Raw genomic sequence first — 21,374 nt, forward strand, 5'->3', positions numbered from 1 at the left:
TATTTTAAGTGACAGAATTGCATTGCTTTCCTTACATTATTTCCAAAGTCAGCAAAAATGAGCACATTTTACAAGAACTGGAAAAGAAGGTCTAGGGAGGGAAGGAGGTGATCACATACTAAAACCAAACAATAATGATGGAGAAGTACAAAAGTACAACTTTGGAGATTTCTGTAAAGTCTGATGGAGGTTTCCAGCTTCAAGTAAACATTTCTCCTTTTTAAAAAAAAACCATAATACATAATTAGCCTGTGGAACTCACTGCCAGAAGGTATCGCTAGACCCAGAAGTTAGTAGGATCCAAAGAACTAGCCATTTACATGGACAAGGAGAACATTCACAGGTACTTTAAATAGGATAAAAAATTAAGGGATCTAAACCCTTCTTCTTCAAGGCATCAGCCAACCATTGGGATTAGGAAGAATCTTCCATTATAGTCAGGGTATTCCAAAATTGTCCACACCGTGGGATTTCTTCCACCTTTATGTGAAGCATCTGATAGTGGTTACTCTCAGAGACAGGATACTAGAACTAGATGGACCACTAGTTTGATCCAGTCTGATCGTTCCAACATTCGTTCGCTCCTAAATGACTGGTGGGCCAGATCCTGACATGTGATGCAGCCATTTTTCTCAGTAACACCAGTACAATTTGGCCATAAGCCCATTTTAACCAGCGCAGGGTGGTTAACACCAGTGGAAAGCTACATATCCTACAGTAGAATAGAGCAGACGCAGGGGTCCCTACACCATGTGTTTCCTCTGCTGCCAAAGTAAGAGGGAAAAGCTGCTTTTGCTCTGGAAAAGGGACACTGTCAGGACGTTCCTTTCTGAATGCAGAAGGGTGAACAGGGCCCCAATGTATGGCTTTTAGGATTTGGCCTGCTGGTTTAGATGTGGACATTTTTCCGTTTCTATAGATTTTGACAGAGAACTTCAATACTGTGCCTCAAATGACAGATATACAACTAGAGCCACAGTAAGGACTTTTTTGGGGAGTGCTCAAAAGCAAAACAGAATCATCAGTAAGTATAGCACATGCAACAGCACTGCTGTGTCATGTGCTGCCAGCATACACATACCCCATGTGTATCAACCACTCTTGCTGTAATCTAGGGAAAGATGTAGATGGGCCGAAATTTTGTATGCACTTTATACAAAGCTTTTCTATTTTTATGAGTCCTTATGGACTCTAGAAACAAAATCTCTTAGCAGATCATGAAACAAGCACAGCAGTTCTGCCACTTACCAGCGTTGTCCATTTCTACAGTGACCGATTCTCCACTCATGGGGAAAAGATTCAGTACATCTTCATACTTCCCTCGAGACAAAAAAGTGTGACCAGAAAGGCGTACGGACACTACCTCATCCTGGGTGCCAATACTGGAGACATGCCACTGCACAATTTCGTCATGGCAAAATCCCAGGATTTCAGTGCTGTCAGACATGTAGCCATTTATTGCTAAAACAAAGCATAAGATATGCTGTTACAGCACCATAAAGCCTCACCAGCATGCAAGACGGTAAGCCAAATTCATGCTTTCAATGGAGTGACATCAGGGATGGAACTGACACACCTTTGTATCCAGACAGAAAGGTTATTGGCACTCTGATGAAATTGGGCTGCAATCCAGACACCTTCATCTGAAGGGACACCATTAGGTTAAAAAAATCACATATTAAAATAAAATGTCCTTACCTCTGTTCCTAGTCACCCTATATTGGATTCAGGGTGAAAGAATTCAAATATATATTTTTTAAATTGTTTATTTTGTACATTTCTCTCAGCTAGCTAGCCCTGAAAATAGACTCTGAGTCAATTTCACTTGTGTTTACTTTTCACTTTTGGGTTCTGCATTACTCACTGTACCTGGGCCGGGTACACTGGGGAGGGTGAGAAATGGGCTCCCAGGGTTTGTGCCATCACTGTCACCAGCTATTGTGGGAGGGCATATGCCTTCAGGACACATGCTCAGATTCACAAGCTAGAGTCAAACACTGGAGGAAACCCAAGAGGCTAGTGTTGCATCAGCAGTTTCTCTGGCTGCGCTGCTATCCTGTGTGTTACTGGACCACATGCTCTCTCCTGATTCCCCTGTGCTGTGGCCCTGAGGAGGCAGCTTCTAGGAACTACATGCACTGAGGGCCCCCACACGGCTGTGCAGCTGTGCCCCCCTCCCCACTGTCAAATTAACAGACTCATTAACACTTACAAATTGCTTAGTGCCATGCTAATAGCTGCAGCTTGCTCCAAACCCAAAAGCATGCAGTACGAGGCATGCAGCTGCTTGGCTGACTTCTGGAGTCTTCCCAACATCCTTCCCTTTACTTCCCTCCTGATTCCTTCCCCCATCCACCCCAGGGCAAACAGGTGCAGCATCACAGATTGTTCCTGGTCACCACCCCAGGAAGCCTGCCAGCCCCTGCCCACTCTAACCACTCACCGCCAGTATCCATTCCCCTCTGCGAGGCTCTACACAAACATTTACCAGGCCCCCGCTCCCCCCCACCCAGGTACTCTACCTCTCTCTATCTCCCACAGTCACTGATACCTCCACCCCCCACCTCCGGGTGCTGCCTCAGTGGACTGCAGTTGGTGGCCCAGAAGCCCATGCAGGGTTGCTGAGACCACTGACACTTCCCCTTCTCGGTTTACATTTGCCCGGCTCATGATGAGCTTGTTTGTGCCTAAGTTGCCCGAACCATGCCCTATGAAATTCTGGAAATAGCAGATCCTTGAAGCCAGAGCAGAACTCTGCTCATTTGTGCTTTCAGCACAATCTCAGGGGCCAGTTTCTGCCACTTGGGAAATCCCCATGCCTGCCTTGCACCTCAGAATAAGCACCCATCTGGGTACTTGCGCTCACACAAGCTTTTGCAAACTTGGGCCTAGTTTCCCACTCACTGTGCATCACGTTAGACCTGTAGAACTTGGGATCATCCCTTTTAACGCTGGAGGGGTTGTTGCAGTACTCCTTGATGTTATCCTCTAAGTACCAACTCTTGTTTTCATCAAACACGGCAAACACGGCCTGCTGCTCTGCATCCGCCTTGTTCTGAAAGACAGCAGACATGGCAGGGTAAGTTTTGCAAGCAGCTAACGGATACATAGTGGGGTATATTAAGGGCCTAATCTCGCCATCCCTCCAGAGGCAACATTTCCATTCAAGTGAACAGAAGCACAGTCCAGTGGTTAGAGAAAGGGACTAGGGTTCCGGACTCCAGCGTTCCATTCCTACCTCTGCAACTGACTCACTGGGTGACACTGGACCAGCTACTAGCATGGCTGCTATGAGCTGGGCTCCCCCTAGTGGCCCACTTGTTGCTGTATGTGCAGGGGCTGAAGTCACTGCTTCCATTCACTTCTGCGTGGTGTCTGAGCCACAGTCAAAGTAGATTCCTTCCTTTGGCCCCATGGAGGGGAAGTGGAAGAAGAACTCTCCCAGCAACCCCCTTGCAATGCTTCTGGATCCCCAAAGTTTGGGGTTGCCAGACCTAGGTTAAACCTGTGATAGACTGGGGTCAGAAGCTATCAGAGACTGGGGTCAGAACTTCCTCCCTTTCTCCCTGCAGATCATCAAACTTTGGGGAAGTTTAGGGTGGTGTCTAGAATCAGGATTTTGCAATTTCTTGTCTTGGCAAACAAAGCACAATGAAAGAAATCACTAGCAGCCTGATCTTTCTAACTGAAAGTCCCAGCGAGCACTCTAAATCTGGGGCCACATATGCCAGCATGCAGCTAAAAACTATCACTGCAAGCAGCCCTTATAGAAAAGTCCTATAGAATTTAATACAAAACTATCCCCTTATTTTAGGTTGTCTGACTCACCCTATAGAATTTAATGTCCCAACTAGTGAGTTCTGTAGGGTGGTTCAAAGAATTTATCCAAAGGATCTCATACCCCATTACATTCTACAGGTTATTTGACTGACTTCTGAAGAAGCCTAGTGATCTGATCCCAGTTCAGTTCCAGAGGCCTTTTCTCTAAGGGAACAATCAATGAAACCAAATTCCCCTGTAGTTCAAACAACACACACGGACAGGCGCCTCTCTCTCTCTCTCTGTCTCTCAGAGGTTGCAGAAAATGTTCATACCTGCACACCCCTCTTGTCCAGTGCTTCACCTTTACAAATCAGAAGTGGGCCAATCAGTCCAGAGGCTATATCCCTGGTTACATCTACAGCACTGTGATATAATCTCGTTAGACACTGGGCATCCTGTGCAGTGGGCTGATCGGTGTCCACGACGCTCCATTTATACGTGTAGGTTTCCCCAGGTTGAACTGCTTTACTCAGGGTGCTGTTGTCTGAAGGAGAAATAAAATAGGAGTTACAAACTTAGAGCCAGATTCCTGGCTGGTGTAAATTGGCATAGCTCCGATGAAGTCAGTGCACCTTCAGGCACTTGAAGTCCAATATGTACTTTGGGCAGGTCTACACTTCAAAAACAACTGAGTACAGGGACCTAGATATAGCATGGTTGTCCCATGTGGCTTACAACAGAGTTCCTGTTTGCAGTGCAGAAAGGAGCTTAACTATGCTCCGTTATTAAGTTACAGCCTTGGACCGTCCAAAGCTCTAGCACAGCCTGGAGACATGCTCTGTGTCCACTGCAGAATGCAAAACGTGTTGTCACTGTGTTTTCTGTCTGCGAAGGTCCCATGTGCTATACGGGAATTATACCACTTACGTTAGAGACTTGTCATAAAGCTAAATGAATGATGGGTGTAAATCGCTTTTGAGATCCATGGATGAAAGGCACAACAGAAGGACAAAAAAATTATTGAACAAGGACTGTTCATATCTGAGGCAGAAAATTCTACATTTTAATTGTAACAGTGAACTGCACACTGGTGGGAAGGCAGATTCAGAAGGAATTGCCTTGGCTCTAGCCTACGTCGTGGCTAAAACCAGCTCCATTCTATTTCTATAACAAGCCTGCTACTCACTACATTCTTCCTTTACCAAACAATCACCCATAAAACAGCATCTAATCAGTTGAAGTTAATGCTGCAGAAATAGAATCAAAGGACTGGAAAGGATCTTGAGAGGTCCCTGCACTCATGGCCGGACTAAGAAATATCTAGACCATCCCGGACAGGTGTTTATCTAACCTGCTCTTAAAAATCTCCAATTAAGGAGATTCCTCAACCTCCTTAGGCAATTTATTCCAGTGCTTAACCACCCTGACAGTTCAGAAGCTTTTCCTAATGTCCAACCTAAACCTCCCTTGCTGCAATTTAAGCCCATTACTTCTTGTTTTAGCCTCAGGGGTTAAGGAGAACAAATTACCTCCCTCCTCCTTGTAACAACCTTTTATGTACTTAAAACTTACGTTCCCCCTCAGTCTTCTGCAGACTAAAACCCAATTTTTTCAATCTTCTCTCAGAGCTCATATTTTCTAGACCTTTAATCTTTTTTCTTTTTTTCGCTCTTCTCTGAACTTTCTCCGGTTTGTCCACATTTTTTCTGAAATGTGGTGCCCAGAACTAGACACAATACTCCAGTTGAGGCCAAATCAGTGCAGAGTAGAGCAGAATTACTTCTTGAGTTTTGCTTACAACACTCTTGCTAATACATGCCAGAATGATGTTTGCTTTCTTTTGCAACAGTGTTACAATGTTGACTCATATTTAGCTTTAATCTGGGGGTCACAGTGTATCACCTTTGCACCATACTCCTTCCTAAGCAGTCATTTCCCATTTTGTATGTGTTCAAGTGATTGTTCCATTCTAAGTGGAGTACTTTGCATTTGCCCTTATTGAATTTCATCCTAATTACTTCAAACCATTTCTCCAGTTTGTCCAGACCATTTTGAATTTTAATCCTATCCTCTAAAGCACTTGCAACCCCTCCCAGCTTCGTATCATCCACAAACTTTATAAATTTACTCTCTCTGCCGTTTTCTAAATCACTGATGAAGACATTGAACAGAACCAGACCCCACTTGATACGCCCTTCCAGCTTGACTGCAAACCACTGGGAATGCTGCTTGCTGTCTGACTCATATAACGATGTGCAGTCACATCTCTCCGGTCCTTGAACAAATCCACTGACTCCCCCATTCCTTACAGGAATCAGGAAATAAAGTGTCCCCTCTTCCTTCTTTAAAGCCTTCCATGGGCTGGCTACAGATTATTTCATAGCCCTTAACTTCTGTGTAGTCTCTCATTTGCTTGCCCAGCACTAGCAACCTCACTATCCAAGATTGCGGATACACAGTCTTACCACTGTTGATGACTTTTCCTGCTGCTCTTTCTGTATCTCTCAGCCCCATTTCATTTCAGATCACAGCAGAAAACATTTCTCTCTCTTTTTCCCTTAGCTATGCCTCTTAATATTTCCTAATATTTCTTCTCCATTACTATTTAGCCATGCAAAGACTATGAAGATATAGTACTTGGACTTTCAGAAAGTCTCTGACAAATCCCTAACCAAAGGCAAAGTAAGCAGTCATGGGATAAGAGGGAAGGTCCTCTCCTAGATCCATAACTAATTAAAAGATAGGAAATACAGGGTAGGAATAGAGGGTCAGTTTTCACAGCAGAGAAAGGTAAATAGCAGGTTCCCGCACGGATCTGTATTGGGAAATGTGTTGTTCAACTTATTCATAAATGATCTGGAAAAGAGGGTGAACAGAGAGGTGGCAAAATTTGCAGCTATACAAAAGTACTCAAGACAGTTAAATACAAAACTGACTGTGAATCGTCATTAAGGGATCTCACTAAACTGGGTGACTGGGCACCAAAATGGCAGATGAAATTCAGTGTTGATAAATACAAAATAACGCACATTGGAAAAAAATAATCCCAACTATATATACAAAATGATGGGGTCTAAATGAGCTGTTTCCACAACAGAAAGATCTAGGAGTCAACATGGATAGTTCTCTGAAAATATCTGCTCCATGTGCAGCAACAGTCAAAAAAGCAAACAGAATGTTAGGAACCATTAGGAAAGGGATAGATATTAAAACAGAAAATATCATACTGCCACTATATAAATCCATGATACGCCCACACATTGAACAGTGCAGTTCTGGTCACCTTGTCTCAAAAAAGATATCTCAGAATTGGAAAAGGTGCAGAGAAGGGCAACAAATGATCAGGGGAATGGAACAGCTTCCGTACGAGCCAAGATTAAAAAGACGGGGACTGCTCAGCTTAGAAAAGGGACAACTAAGTGGCGGGGGGAATATGACAGAGATATGATAAAACCATGACTGGTGGGGAGAAAGTGAATTGGGACCTGTTAGTTATCCCTTCACATAACACAAGAACTAACAGTCACCCGATGAAATTAATAGGCGGCAGGTTTAAAACAAAAGTAGGGAAGTACTTCTTTGCCCAACCCACAGTCAACCTGTGGAACCCATTGTCAGGGGACGTTGCGAGGGCAGAAGTAGAACTGGGTTCAAAAAATAATTAGATAAGAATATGGAGGACAGGTCCATCGATGGCGATTAGCCAAAATGGTCAGGGACCCAACCCCATGCTCCAACTACCAGAAGCTGGGACTGTATGACAGGGGTTGGATCACTGGAAATTGCCCTATTCTGTTCATTCCCTCTGAAGCATCTGGTACCGGCCATTGTCAGACAGGATATGAAGCCAGATGGACCTTTGGTCTGACCCAGTATGGCCGTTCTTATGTTACGTCAGCGAGACCCTTGGCTGGTGTAAACTGACATGAGCTCATTGAAGTTGAGGACCACGTCCACGCAGGCATTTTTTAAATAATAGTGCTGCTTAGCATATTTACATTTGATTTTTCATCTGTAGATCTCAAAGCACTTTACAAAAGTGGGCACTTATCATAATCCCCATTTTACAGATGGGGAAAACTGAGGCACGAAGAGACGAGACGCAACTTTCCCAAAATCACACAGCACGTCAGCGCAGAGCTGGGAACAGAACCCAGGACTCCCACTCCTATGCCCTAATCAGTTACATGACCTCCTAAAGGCAAAGAGAGACTCTACACAAAGTAAGACTTTCAATATTGTGCAAATGTGAACAGTTTCTGACCTGTGGAATCCAGGGGGTCAGTGGCTCCTTCTGCATCTTTTGAAAGCGTTACTCCATGAAGGTAAATGCTGTAGGGTCGACTGGCCATATTTCTGAACACAATCTACGTAGATATGGAGATGCAGAAAGTTTGAGTTCAGCATTCAGTGAATCCTGGTCTGGGTAAATCCCAGGGAGAGCGAAACTTGCATGATTTCAGCACTGAAAGTGCTCAGGGGAAGAAACGCTCCTTAAAAGAAAAATCTGGGGATATTAAACCAGAAGCTCTACTGCAACATGAACATTTGTGGACCGCACTGATTGGGATTCCTCTTGTGCTGCCTGGTCTCAGGCGGCTGATGAGAATGCCATCCTCAGGAGCACTTCCCACACGGCCAGGCACACGAAGCCATGGAGAGTGCTAGCCATGGACTGGAATCACGGGGATTCCGTAAAAACAACGAGGAGTCTGTGTGGCACCTTAGAGACTAACCAATTTATTTGGGCATAAGCTTTTGTGGGATAAACCCCACTTCATCAGATGCATGGAGTGGAAAATACAGTAAGCAGGTATAAATATACAGCACATGAAAAGATGGGAGTTGCCTTACCAAGTGGGGGGTAAGGCAACTCCCATCTTTTCATGTGCTGTATATTTTCCACTCCATGTGTCTGATGAAGAGGGTTATATCCCATGAAAGCTTATACCCAAATAAATTGGTTAGTCTCTAAGGTGCCACACAGACTCCTCGCTGTTTTTACTGATACAGACTTTCCCATCCCTTTCCCAGCTTCTAGGAGCCAAGGAGGACGGAGAGGGAAGAGAAATGCTCGAGGATAGAGCCAGATGGAGAGAGAAGAAACATTGCACTGAATTCAATTCCAGAGCCACAAAATCATCATGGCATTTAAGGATTGTGCGGCTTTGGGATGTATCAATCTGCGATGGCGGCAAGTCCAGGGGACACGCCATTATTATACAGCATAACATCTCAACATCATGCTGTCAGCACCGTGTAGCTCTCTAGCTTCATTTGATGACTTCAATCAAAGTGGCTCTTCAGCTTTCAAGGGTGAGTACCCCTGTCTGAGACAGCTAAACAGTAAGAGGTAGAGATTATGGGTTCCTAAAGTTCAGACACAGATCCGAACTTCCCCAAAGTTCAGGTGTGTTTGGAGTTGAGGGTTTGGACCAACTATTCTAAATATTCTTTACAAAAAGCAAGTGTCAATGCAAAGTTTAGATTGATAAACCCAGCACTCAAAGTCAGGGATGGCAGAGATAAGATTGCAAACTTAATCTTAACTCTGTCCCCTTGTGCTCATACCTTCAAATATGGCCACTCTTTGTATCATTACAGCTTCTTTGACAAAGAATACAACACAAGCTCTTTCTTGTTTACAGTAAGTTATTTTGCATTTACAGGAAGTTACACCACAGTACATACAGTCTTTGTATTTGGCCCTTGCCACTTACCTTGATTGTGTCTCTAACCTGAGCTCTGATAACAGGGCCCAGAATTCCCATTTCCTTGGGCCGGGGAGTCTCCAGACGCTTATTGAAGTTGGAATCTTCATACTGCCTGAAAACGGCCTTTTTATACTTCTTCCCAATGAGATTTGAGAAGTTGTCCAAGTACTGAGCTTTATATTGCCTTAAAAAAAAAAAAGCAAAAAGTATCAATAACATCTTCTTAATGATGAGATCCACTAGATCGTAGAATACTCTTCCACGGGAAATGGCAGAAGCCCCTTGCAAGGTTTCAAAGACAGTGGAATTCCCAATAATGGCTAAGAATAGGTAGGGTTCATGAAGTAAGGTGAGAAGTTGTGTTTTAGCCATGAGCTGTGGCTGTTTAGTACCTGAACCCTTTTGAGAAAGGCTGTGGAAGCGTGATAACAGTAAAGGTCAGATTTATTCCCCTCACTCTCTTCCTTTCCTTCTCCCCTCAATCCTCCCTCTCCCCTGCTGCATCCTGGGAATTGTAATTCCTGAACTCAAAGCTACAGGAGCCAGCTAGTAAGAAATTTAGAAACACACACTGGGATAGCTATCTGCATCTAACTAGATGCAACACACCTTTCCCCTTTAGAATAACCATTGTAAAACTTCAGTCACTTCCAGACCATCACTTGAGTCCAGTAACAAAGTCTTCCAATCTTTCAGGCAGTCTCCTTTGTCTCACACTTCTCCTAATACCCAGAGAGGCAGGAACAAGACCGGGTAGTGGAGCAATTCCTACTACTATAAATTGTCCATCATTATTATTGGTGTCATCAGCATTCTCTGGTCCAAGGTGGAAATCAGCATTCTCTTCTTCAGCTGCTGGCTGATGAACTGCGGACAGTCTTGAAGTGTTCTATTTCTTTTGATTTATTAATCCAGCAGAATCTTCTCACATTTCTATTATCTGCAAAGGAAAGGAATATCTTGAACGTTCTTTTTTGTCTTTGTATGACAGCTTCACACAAATAAGAGCTCCAATTTCAAATTTGTGAGGTTTAGCACCTTACAATACACACACTGCTTATATTTCTCCTGTTTGTTCTTAACACATTCACAAATTGTTTCATCAGAAGGTTTGGTTGAAAAAAGGAGAACATGTAAGCCCCTGACAGGTAGTAAGTCATTTACCAGCCTTGTGTCCTCTTAACAGTTCAAAGGGTAATGCTCCTGGTGTTGAATGTGGAGTGGTCCCATAAGCAAACAGTGTTTCATGTAAAGCTTCTTTCCCTGGTCTCACTTGAAAACTAGTAAGTTGCAAACTTTCTTTCACCAGTCTGTTCATTCTCTCAAGTAGACCACTAGCTCTTGGATAGTATAAAGAAAATGTTTTGTGTTTGATACCATTGTAAATGAGGTAGTGTTGCATTTCAGCAGAAGTTATTTGCATTCCATTGTCAGTTACCAATTCCTTGGGAAATCCTTCTTGGGCAAAAACTCATGACGTTAACTTATTTACTATTTCAGCTGTAACCTTTCCAGTGAATGTAATTTCTGGCCAATCTGAATAATAGTTTACCATACTAGGACAAACCTCTGTGTAACAGGCTGACCTTCAAATGCTCCCCATTAGGTCAGGAGCCGGTTTCTCTCATGGACAATTGGGATAACGAACTGGTGTGAGAAGGAGGCTGAAGGTTTTCTGTGACTTATCACTTCTAGCACAAGCCGTGCAAGTCTTGATTATTTCCTCAACTTGCTTGTCCATCCCTGGCCACCAGAAGTCTTATCACAGTTGTCTTTTGGTTAGACTCATCCCCATATGTCCTCCATCTGCCAGGTCAATTAATAGTTGTCTCACAAGTGTAGGCACAACAAGATGGTCAATTCTCAAAACCCATTCATTTACAAAGGACAGCTCACGTGATACATGTCTATATATAGCTCCGAGTGTTCTGGTGTCATTGTCATGTAAGACCATCCATTGACTATGTAAGTCTTTAGGTCCTTGTGATGGGGTGTGCTCCCCACACTGAAACTGCAAGAGTTGCATTAGGTCAGGTGGGCCCAATCAGCTAATTAGGTTCAAAAGGGGAGCTTTGGGTTGGAGGCAGCTAACAGAGAGAAGCTCACTTGTGAGAGAGAGGCAAGGCTTCTACAGAAGATAGGGAATTAGCAGGGAGATATGTGCAGTCACTTCTGGGAGAAGAGAGATGTGGCTGCGGCTACAGAGGCAGGTAGCCTCGGGTTACTCCCTGGGAGGAGGGAGTGAAGAGACTGGCAAACCCAGAGAATGGGGGCAGGCCAGGAGGTATGGAAGCGGCTCAGGGAAAGGCAGCAAGGTGCAGGGAACTGATCTTGGCTGTTGTGTAGAGGGTCCCTGAGCCGGAACCTGAAGTAAAGGGTGGGCCCAGGTTCCCCCACTGCAGGAGTGGCACCGTGAGCTAATGAAGCGGAAGACTGCTGGAGAGCAGGAACATTGATACACTCCAGCGCCTAGAAGGGGAAACCACAGTAGTCATCTAGCCAGAGGGCTGAGTCACAAAGAGGACGCTGCAGCTCCTGGAAGTGAGAGGGAGGCTGCAGAGGAGAAACGGACAGGGTGTAATTGCTGGGAGGGGCATCGGCCTGACTGAGCTAATCTCCAGGACAGCCACAAAATGGCGCCATCCGGCGGTGAGTACAGCAACCCCATCACAGCCCTGAACTACCTTGTCTTCTCTCATGGCTGTTACCCACTCTGAGATTGAGTTGTAGCAGAGATTTGTGCAAGGACAATCTCTTCATCATCTTTCTCTATTGCACCCTCATGGTAAGATATGAGCAGGCAAGACAGAATCTGCAGTGGTGTTTTTGACTCCTGGAAGATACACTGTCAGCAAATCAAAGTCCTTTAGTTTGGTGACCCATTTGGCAATTCTTGGAGTTGCTTTTCCAGAACCTCATGTGATGAATAAAGGTGAAAAAGGTTTATGATCAGATCTTAAGATAAATCTCCCACCACCCCATAAGTAAGTTCTGAAGTGTCTTACTGCCCAGAAACATGCCAGAACTTCTTTCGCAATGGCAGAATCAGATTTTTCAGAATCAGTCAGGGCTCTGGAGGCAAATGCAATAGTGACTCCTGTCCATTTTTTAGCTGAGTCAAGACAGCACCAAGACCTTACTCACAAGCTTCTCTTGTGACAATTGTTTGTTTCACAGAATCAAAAGGTCTTAAAACCGGGATGGTGGACAGTGCATATTTGATCTTGTTAAAGCTGTTCTTGTACACGTCAACCCATTCAAACCTTACATGTCCTTTTTTAGGAGATGACTTAGCAGAATTACTTTCAGAGAAAACTTCTTTACAAACTTTGAATGGTATTTGCATAATCCAAAGGAGGACTGAAGTTTGTGCTTTTTGTCAGGCTGTGGTGCATCACAAATGGTTTTCACTAGGTCTGGTTTTGGTTGTATGCCGTTCTGAGAGATTCTATGCCCTAGACATGTCACTGAGTTGGTATGGAGTTGACATTTCTTCTTGCTAATGGTAAATCTGTATCCAAGTTTTTCTAGAACCGTTTTTAGCATGCCATCATGTTCAGATTCATCTTTGCCATTCACTAGAATGTCATCTTGAAAGTAAGTAACACGCATTCTCTCACCAAAGATTGCAGGCATCATTCTCTGGAATACTGGTGCTACAGAGGCCTTTTGAATTGGAAAAAACATTCTGCAGTGATGAAAGCTGTGTACATGTGGGATTTTTCCATTAAGGGGATCTGGTGGTAAGCCGAGCATAAATCAAGAGTCATAAAGACTCTTGCCTCCTTTAAGGTGAGCAGCATTTCACTGATGTTGGATAGAGGATGACAATACACAACTATGTTGGAATTTAGATCTCTCAAGTCCACATACATGTGGATAGCATCATTGGGCTTCCTGGCGAGAATGATAGGAGAAACCCATTCTGATGAATCAACTCGTTCAATCGTATCTCCTTTATGTTGTTTCGGAATCTCCTTGAGTGGTTGTCTCACTGCAACTGGTATGTTTTGCATTTTATGTTGTACAGGAACCACATTATATTGTAGCTGGCACTTGTGCTTGAACCTTTTTGCAACCCCTGCAGTGTCTGTGAAAACTTCTGGAAAGTCAGATTCCCATGACCCAAGTGATCTGCTTGTAGATATCTAAGTTTCTACAGATGGATCGGAGCTGTTCTTGACCAGCCTCTTCTCCCCACGATCCAGGAAATCTAATACCTCCTGTGTCGTACAGGCAGGAGTGTGTCTGCAACATGTAGCCAGCATGGTCAGCTAGGCAGTTGCTAGGTGAGCTCTCCAAGCTGGGCAACCAGGAAATGGAATTCCAAAAATTAATGGGGCTTTTAAGGGGAGGGGCAGCTTCCTGCATACCTGCAGCAGAGTTCAAAGCAGAGAGAGATCAAAGGAGGGACATTGTGGGACACCTCCCGGAGGCCACTAAGTTGATGTAAGTAACGCAGTGTCTACACTGACACTGCATCAACCTAACTACATCAATCCTGATTCTACGCTGCACATGGAGGTGGAGTTTAGTTGGCAGAGTGGGGCAGTTATGTCGGCAGGATTGGAATTTAAGGGTTGACACTTCCATAGTTAGGTCACCGTAAGATGCCTTGCATTGACCTAACTCTGTAATGTAGACCAGGCCTAACCTGACGCTCTGCCACTGAGAGTGAAATATCTGTGCCTTGGGGTCATCTGACCTGGGCCCTGCCAGGGATAGGTTGTGTGAATTTGTCAATTTAACAGATAAAATGATCAGAGATCAAATTGTCATGAAGACAACAAGTTCCCCCAAGATTTGTGAACAACTCCTCATGATAAAAGGCCTTACCTTGGAGAAAACCATAGAAGCTGCCTGATGAGTGAAAAGCACCATCCACTGTGTTAAGTCACTTTCTGCAACACCAGATGTCTTCCAGCCAGCAGGTTAAGACAGTCCGATACAAGACTGCAACCTGCAAAACTCCTAAATCTACATCCTTTATTCCCAACCAACTCTACACTGTGCTATTTGTCAACTCCCAACCTGAATTACATGCTTCAGACATCCACCATAGCCTCTGGGGTGTCTCCCACCCCCATCAGTGACTATTTTACAGCTACCATAGAGTACAAAAGCTGTAAACCCAAGGGGGAAAAAAAAATCTATGTAGCCCAAAAGAGAGTTTCTATTTTAGGATGGAATTATCAAAGGGGGCTTCAAATGATATTAGATCTGAACAGTACAGAACATATTCTGCAAACTGAGGAAAAAAGGACTACGACAGGGACCTGCAGCAGTGCTGCGTGAAAGCCAAGGAGCTGCAGCAGGCATACCAGAAGGCAAGGGAGGCCAACAATTGCTCTGGTGTGGAGCTGCAGACCTGCCACTTTTACAAAGAGCTGCATGCTATCCTCGATGGAGAACCTACCACCACCTCTCCCAAGAGCCCTGTGGATTCTTTGGAGGAACCTGAGTCTCAGGCCCTCTGCTGTGAACAGTGAGGAGGAGGAGGAGGAGTATGGGGACAGGCGACCAAGGTATCCAGTGGTGCAGCAAGTCAGGACATATTTTTGAGTCCTGCGCAGTCCAACTAGTCCCTACAGTCCAAAATAAGTGAGCCTGATGCAGGGGAAGGAATTTCTCGTAAGTATGCAGTTTGCTTTGAAATTGCAGGGATGGAAGGCCCAAAGTTGCAGGACACATCTGTTGATTTACTCTTTTTTTTACTGATGCTAGGTAAGGTAGTGAAACAACCAACAGAGGTAGAGTTGCTATCTGCTTTTCATCCCCCTCTAGAGTTAGGCAGAGGGTCCCTGCAGTTTGTGCTCTCCAGGATGTCCTATGCATCCTCCATAGAGATCATGAGGAAACTTCTCGGGATGTAGTGTGCAGTTCTCAGCCAAAGGTTTCTGGGGAGGGCTTCCTTATTTCTTCTGCTGTGGTAGGACACTTTCCTACACCACTAAGCCCTGGTCTACACTACTAGTTAAGGTCGAATTTAGCAGCGTTAGGTCAATTTAACCCTGCACCCGTCCACACGACCAAGCCTGTTTTGTCGACTTAATGGGCTTTTAAAATCGATTTTTGTACTCCTCCCCAGCGAGGGGTTTAGTGCTAAAATCGACCTTGCTGGGTCGAATTTGGGGTAGTGTGGACACAATTTGACAGTATTGGCCCCCGGGAGCTATCCCAGAGTGCTCCATTGTGACCGCTGTGGACAGCACTCTCAACTCAGATGCACTGGCCAGGTAGACAGGAAAAGCCCTGGGAACTTTTGAATTTAATTTCCTATTTGGCCAGCATGGCGAGCTCATCAGCACAGGTGACCATGGAGTCCCAGAATCGCAAAAGAGCTCCAGCATGGACCGAATGGGAGGTACTGGATCTGATCACTGTATGGGGAGAAGAATCCGTGCTATCAGAACTATGTTCCAAAAGACGAAATGCCGATATATTTGCCAAAATCTCCAAGGACATGATGGACAGAGGCTATAACAGGGACACACAGCAGTGTCACATGAAAGTTAAGGAGCTGAGCAAGCCTACCAAAACACAAAGGATGCAAATAGTCGCTCCAGGTCAGAGCCCCATACATGTTGCTTCTATGATGAGTTGCATGCAATTCTAGTGGGGGCCCCTACCACTACCCCAAGGGGGGAGTCTCACGCAACAGGGATGAGGATTTTGTGGATGAGGAAGATGAGGAGGAGGAGGAGGTTGAGGATAACGCACAGCAGCCAAGCGAAGACTCCCTTCTCCCTGGCAGCCAGAAACTGTTCGTCACCCTGGAGCCAATACCCTCCCAACACTCCAAAGGCAGGCTCCCGGACCATGAAGCCAGAGAAGGCACCTCTGGTGAGTGTACCTTTGTAAATATAATACGGGGTTTAAAAGCAAGTGTGTTTAATGATTAATTTGCCCTGAAACTTGGGATGCATTTGCTCCCAGTATAGCTACTGGAAAAGTCTGTTAACGTGTCTGGGGATGGAGCGGAAATCCTCCAGGGACATCTCCATGAAGCTCTCCTGGAGGTACTCTAAAAGCCTTTGCCACGCTGTGGGGGGAGGCCTGTTCATGCTAAGCTGTCCGTGTTTGGCTGAGAGAGATCTTCCCTGATGTAAGCCACGCGGTAGGGTGTGTGTGTGTGAAGCACATGTGCTATGTAATGTGAATCACTTGATTCAGTGTGAAATAGTCTTCCCTTTGTTCTCTAAAATGTATTTCTTTTCCTCCTGCAGCTGCAAATGTTTCTACGCTCCCTCTATCATCTCCACCCCAGAGGCTAGTGCAGGTTAGAAGGCGAAAGAAATGCACTCGCCATGACATGTTCTCAGAGTTCATATAGTCCTCCCGCACTGAAAGAGCCCAGCAGAATGCGTGAAGGCAGACAATGGCAGAGTCCAGGAAAGCGTTAAATGAACGTGATGACAGGAGGCAGGATGCAACGCTGAGCCTAATGGGGGAGCAAACTGACATGCTCAGGTATCTGGTGGAGCTGCAGGAAAGGCAGCAGGAGCACAGACCACTGCTGCAGCCCTTGTATAACCACCTGCTCTCCTCCCCAAGTTCCATATCCTCTTCACCCAGATGCCAAGAACGCGGGGGGTTGGGGGGCTACGGGCACCCAGCCACTCCACCCCAGAGGATTGCCCAAGCAACAGAAGGCTGGCATTCAATAAGTTTTGAACTGTAGTGTGGCCTTGTCCTTCCTGCCTCCCCTCATCCACCACCCCACCCAGTGCTTCCCTCCTCACCCACCCCTCCTGGGCTACCTTGCAAGTTTTCCCCGTTTGTATGATGAATTAATAAAGAATGCATGATTTTGAAACAATAATGACTTTATTGCCTCTGAAAGCAGTGATTGAAGGGGGGAGGTCGGTTGGCTTACAGGGAAGTAGAGTCAACCAAGGGGGTGGGTTTTCATCAAGGAGAAACAAACAGAAGGAAGTAGAGTCAACCAAGGGGGTGGGTTTTCATCAAGGAGAAACAAACAGAAGGAAGTAGAGTCAACCAAGGGGGTGGGTTTTCATCAAGGAGAAACAAACAGAACTGTCACACCGTAGCCTGGCCAGGTTTTCAAAGCTTCTCTGATGCACAGCATGCCTAGCTGTGCTCTTCTAATCACCCTAGTGTCTGGCTGTGCATAATCGGCCACCGGACAATTTGCCTCAACCTCCCACCCCGCCATAAACGTCTCCCCCTTACTCTCTCAGGTATTATGGAGCACACAGCAAGCAGCAACAACAATAGGAATGTTGGTTGTGCTGAGGTATAACCTAGTCAGCAAACAGCACCAGTGAGCTTTTAAACATCCAAAGGCACATTCTACCACCATTCTGCACTTGCTCAGCCTATAGTTGAACTGCTCCTTACTACTGTCCAGGCTGCCTGTGTACGGCTTCATGAGCCATGGGAGCAACGGGTAGGCTGGGTCCCCAAGGATAACTATTGGCATTTCAACATCCGCAACGGTAATTTTCTGGTCTGGGAAGTAAGTCCCTTCTTGCAACTGCTCGAACAGCCCTGAGTTCCTGAACATGCAAGCGTCATGCACCTTTCCTGGCCATCCCACGTTGATGTCAGTGAAACATCTCTTGTGATCCACCAGCGCTTGCAGCACCATTGAGAAGTACCCCTTGCGGTTTACATACTGGTGGGCATGATGGGCCAGTGTCAAGGTAGGGATATGCGTTCCATCTATCGCCCCAGCAGAGTTAGGGAACCCCATTGCAGCAAAGCCATCCACTATGACCTGCACATTTCCCAGAGTCACTTCCCTTGATAGCAGAACATCAGTGATTGCATTGGCTACGTGGATCTCAGCAACCCCCACAGTAGATTTACCCACTCCAAATTAATTCCCTACTGACCAGTAGCAGTCAGGCATTACAAGCTTCCACAGGGCTATTGCCACTCACTTCTCAACTGTCAGGGCAGCTCTCATCTTGGTATTCCTGTGCTTCAGGGCAGGGGAAAGCAACTCACAAAGTCCAAGGAAAGTGGCCTTACATGTGCGAAAGTTTCGCAGCCACTGTGAATCATCCCATACTTGCAACACTATGCGGTCCCACCAGTCTGTGCTTGTTTCCTAGGCCCAGAATCGGCGTTCCATGGCAGGAACTTGCCACATTACCACCATGATGTCCAAACTGCCAGGGACCGTGCTTTGAGAGAAGTCTGTGTCCATGTCCTCATCACTCTCATCACCGTGCTGCCATCGCCTCCTCGCCTGCTTTTGCAGGTTCTGCACGTACTGCAGGATAACTTGCGAGGTGTTTACAATGCTCACAACAGCAGTGGTGAGCTGAGCGGGCTCCATGCTTGCCATGGTATGGCGTCTGCAGAAGAGCAGAGTTGCAGCAGAAGTGGTGGATGAGGACTGATGCCACAAGAATAGATATTTATACAGAACGACGAGACGACCAGCAAGGTGGATTCATGGCACCAGGAGAGCAGAGTTGCAGCGGAAGCAGTGGATGATGACGATGGTTAGCAGTCCTACTGCACCGTCTGCTGACAGCAGTATGTCGTCTGCATGGAAAAAAGGTGCGAAACGATTGTCTGCCATTGCTTTCACGGAGGGAGGGGCGACTGACGACATGTACCCAAAACCACCCGCGACAATGTTTTTGCCCTATCAGGCATTGGGAGCTCAACCAAGAATTCCAATGGGCAGCGGAGACTGCGGGAACTGTGGGATAGCTACCCACAGTGCAACGCTCTGAAAGTTGACGCTACCCAGTATGCTACGGTACTGTGGACGCACTCCGCCAACTTAATGCGCTTACTGGAGACACACACAATCGACTGTATAAAATCGCTTCCTAAAAATCGACTTCTATACATTTGACCTAATTTTGTAATGTAGACATACCCTCAGCGATTACTTCAACCAGAACCATTGCAGCACACGGACAGGCAGCATACGTCCCTGGTTTGCAGCCAGATACCTGTTCCCTTCCAGCCTCCATTACCCTCAGGAGTAAGATATCAGCTAAAATCACCACTGCCCGTGGAAAACAGTGCCAGTATTCTATTCAGTTGCCCTAGATGCACACACTCATGCCCGTGAGCTATCCCCATCTCCCCCCCCCCAACCCTTCCCTTCATGGTTGTACTCATGATGACTGGACTGCAGCGAGTATCGATCACAAGGAGAAATGAGAATCTAGTGCTTGCAACTTGTGTGGATGAAGGGGAGTGAGTTCAGTTTACCAAGTTTCCATTTATCTTGTGAATACACTCACAGTAGTACCTCTGTGCATTGTACCCTTTGCAGTTGGAAATGTGGCCTTGGGGGGGAGGGGCTGTCTCTCCATCCACACTAGTAGAGCGGCTCAGCCAGATAAGGAGGAGAAGGAAGAAGAGGGATGGCATATTCCAAGAGATCCTGCAAGCCTCTGCTGCTTTGGATACCAAGCACGGGGCTTGGATGTTCACCCTTGAGGACAGCAGGCCAGGGATAGAGCGGAGAGGAGAAAGGTGCAGGAAAAGGACAGAGATGTGCAGCAGGAGATGCTAGCGCTTCTCAAGCAGCAAACAGACATGCTGCAGACTCTTGTTGAGCTTCAGGTTCAACCATCTTGTGCTCGCCTCCTTCTGCAGCCCAAAGAGAACTGCATTCTGGGACCTCTGGGGCCACTGCACTATCCCTACCACCACACCCTGGACAATCACAGCTGCAAATACACTGACCTGTGTATGTGGAAACTTGTTGGATTTCCCAACTCCAAACTGAGTCCCAACTGATCAGTAGCAGTCGGGCATTGCAAGTTTCCACAGTGCAATTACCACTCACTTCTCCACTCTCAGTGCAGATCTCATTTTGGTGTTGCTGCGCAGGAGGGCTGGGGTGAGTTCAGCACATAGATCCAAGAACATCCGAAAGTTCTGCAGCCACTGCTCATCTTCCCAAACCTGACGTGATCCCACCCGTCAGTGCTTCTTTCTCCGGCCCAGCTCCAGTTCCATCATGAATGCCGTCAACAACTTTGAATTGTTTCTTTCTATGTCCCAGAGCAAATCTAGCCTCCGAGAAATTGTCACATTCCCTGCAGCAAATCTGGCGGCTCTGCAAATACTGCAGGACCAGGCATGCCATTCTCACAACACTCATCACAACAGTGCAGAGCTGTGCAGGATCCATGCTTCTGACACAGATAATGGACAGCCAGGAGGGATGCACAGGTTTGTGGGGATTTTGAGAAGAGGCGTGGAACGTTATGGGATGCAGATGAAATTATGAGATGGAGAACACTGCATTATGGGATGTTGAAATCATGTTCCTAGTCACCCCTGCGCGACTCCTTTTGCATCGATACAAGTGCTGCTAGTGAGAATGCGCACCGCCGACAAAAACAGTGCAGTGTGGACACGCAAAACTGATGTAATTACTGCAGTGGCTGTATGCTGATGTAACTTAGGTGGACATCATTTTGTCGCATAGACATGGCCTTCGTCTGCACAACAGCACCACTCGCCTAGGAAACCTCCTGCTGCCTTGCAGTGTCAGACTCCCTAGGCTTCCAGGATCTGCAACACTATGCAGTTCCACCAGTCTGTGCTTGTTTGCTGGGCCCAGAATCGGCGTTCCACTGTATCAACCAGCCCCACTGCCACCATGATGTCCCAATTGCCACAGCCCATGCTTTCAGGAATGTCTGTGTCCATGTCCTCATCACAATCATCCTCGTGCTGGTGTCTCTTAGCCTGGTTCTGTACATACTCCAAGATAATGCGCGAGGTGTTTACAATGCTCACAACAGCAGCGTTGAGCTGAGTGGGCTCCATGCTTGCCGTGGTATGGCATCAGCATGGGTAACCCAGGAAAAAAGGGGCAAAACAATTGTCTGCCGTTGCTTTCAAGGGGGGGGGGGGGGGGCGACTGACGACATGTACCCAAAACCACCC

The 21,374-nt window shown here is 46.2% G+C and overlaps 1 protein-coding gene across 1 annotated transcript in view; it reads right to left on the bottom strand.

Moving 5' to 3' along the window:
* Nucleotides 1–21,374, bottom strand: part of F5 (coagulation factor V) — a 65,906-nt gene that overhangs the window by 31,047 nt on the left and 13,485 nt on the right. Inside the window, exons 8-12 of the mRNA XM_073308245.2 lie at nucleotides 9,483–9,660; nucleotides 8,027–8,129; nucleotides 4,095–4,306; nucleotides 2,905–3,055; nucleotides 1,249–1,461 (exon numbers count right to left, since the gene is read on the bottom strand). Of these exons, the coding sequence (XP_073164346.2) occupies nucleotides 1,249–1,461; nucleotides 2,905–3,055; nucleotides 4,095–4,306; nucleotides 8,027–8,129; nucleotides 9,483–9,660 (857 nt within the window). The remainder of the gene's footprint in view (nucleotides 1–1,248; nucleotides 1,462–2,904; nucleotides 3,056–4,094; nucleotides 4,307–8,026; nucleotides 8,130–9,482; nucleotides 9,661–21,374) is intronic.

This window comes from Lepidochelys kempii, chromosome 1, assembly GCF_965140285.1.
Source record: "Lepidochelys kempii isolate rLepKem1 chromosome 1, rLepKem1.hap1, whole genome shotgun sequence".
NCBI lineage: Eukaryota > Metazoa > Chordata > Testudines > Cheloniidae > Lepidochelys > Lepidochelys kempii.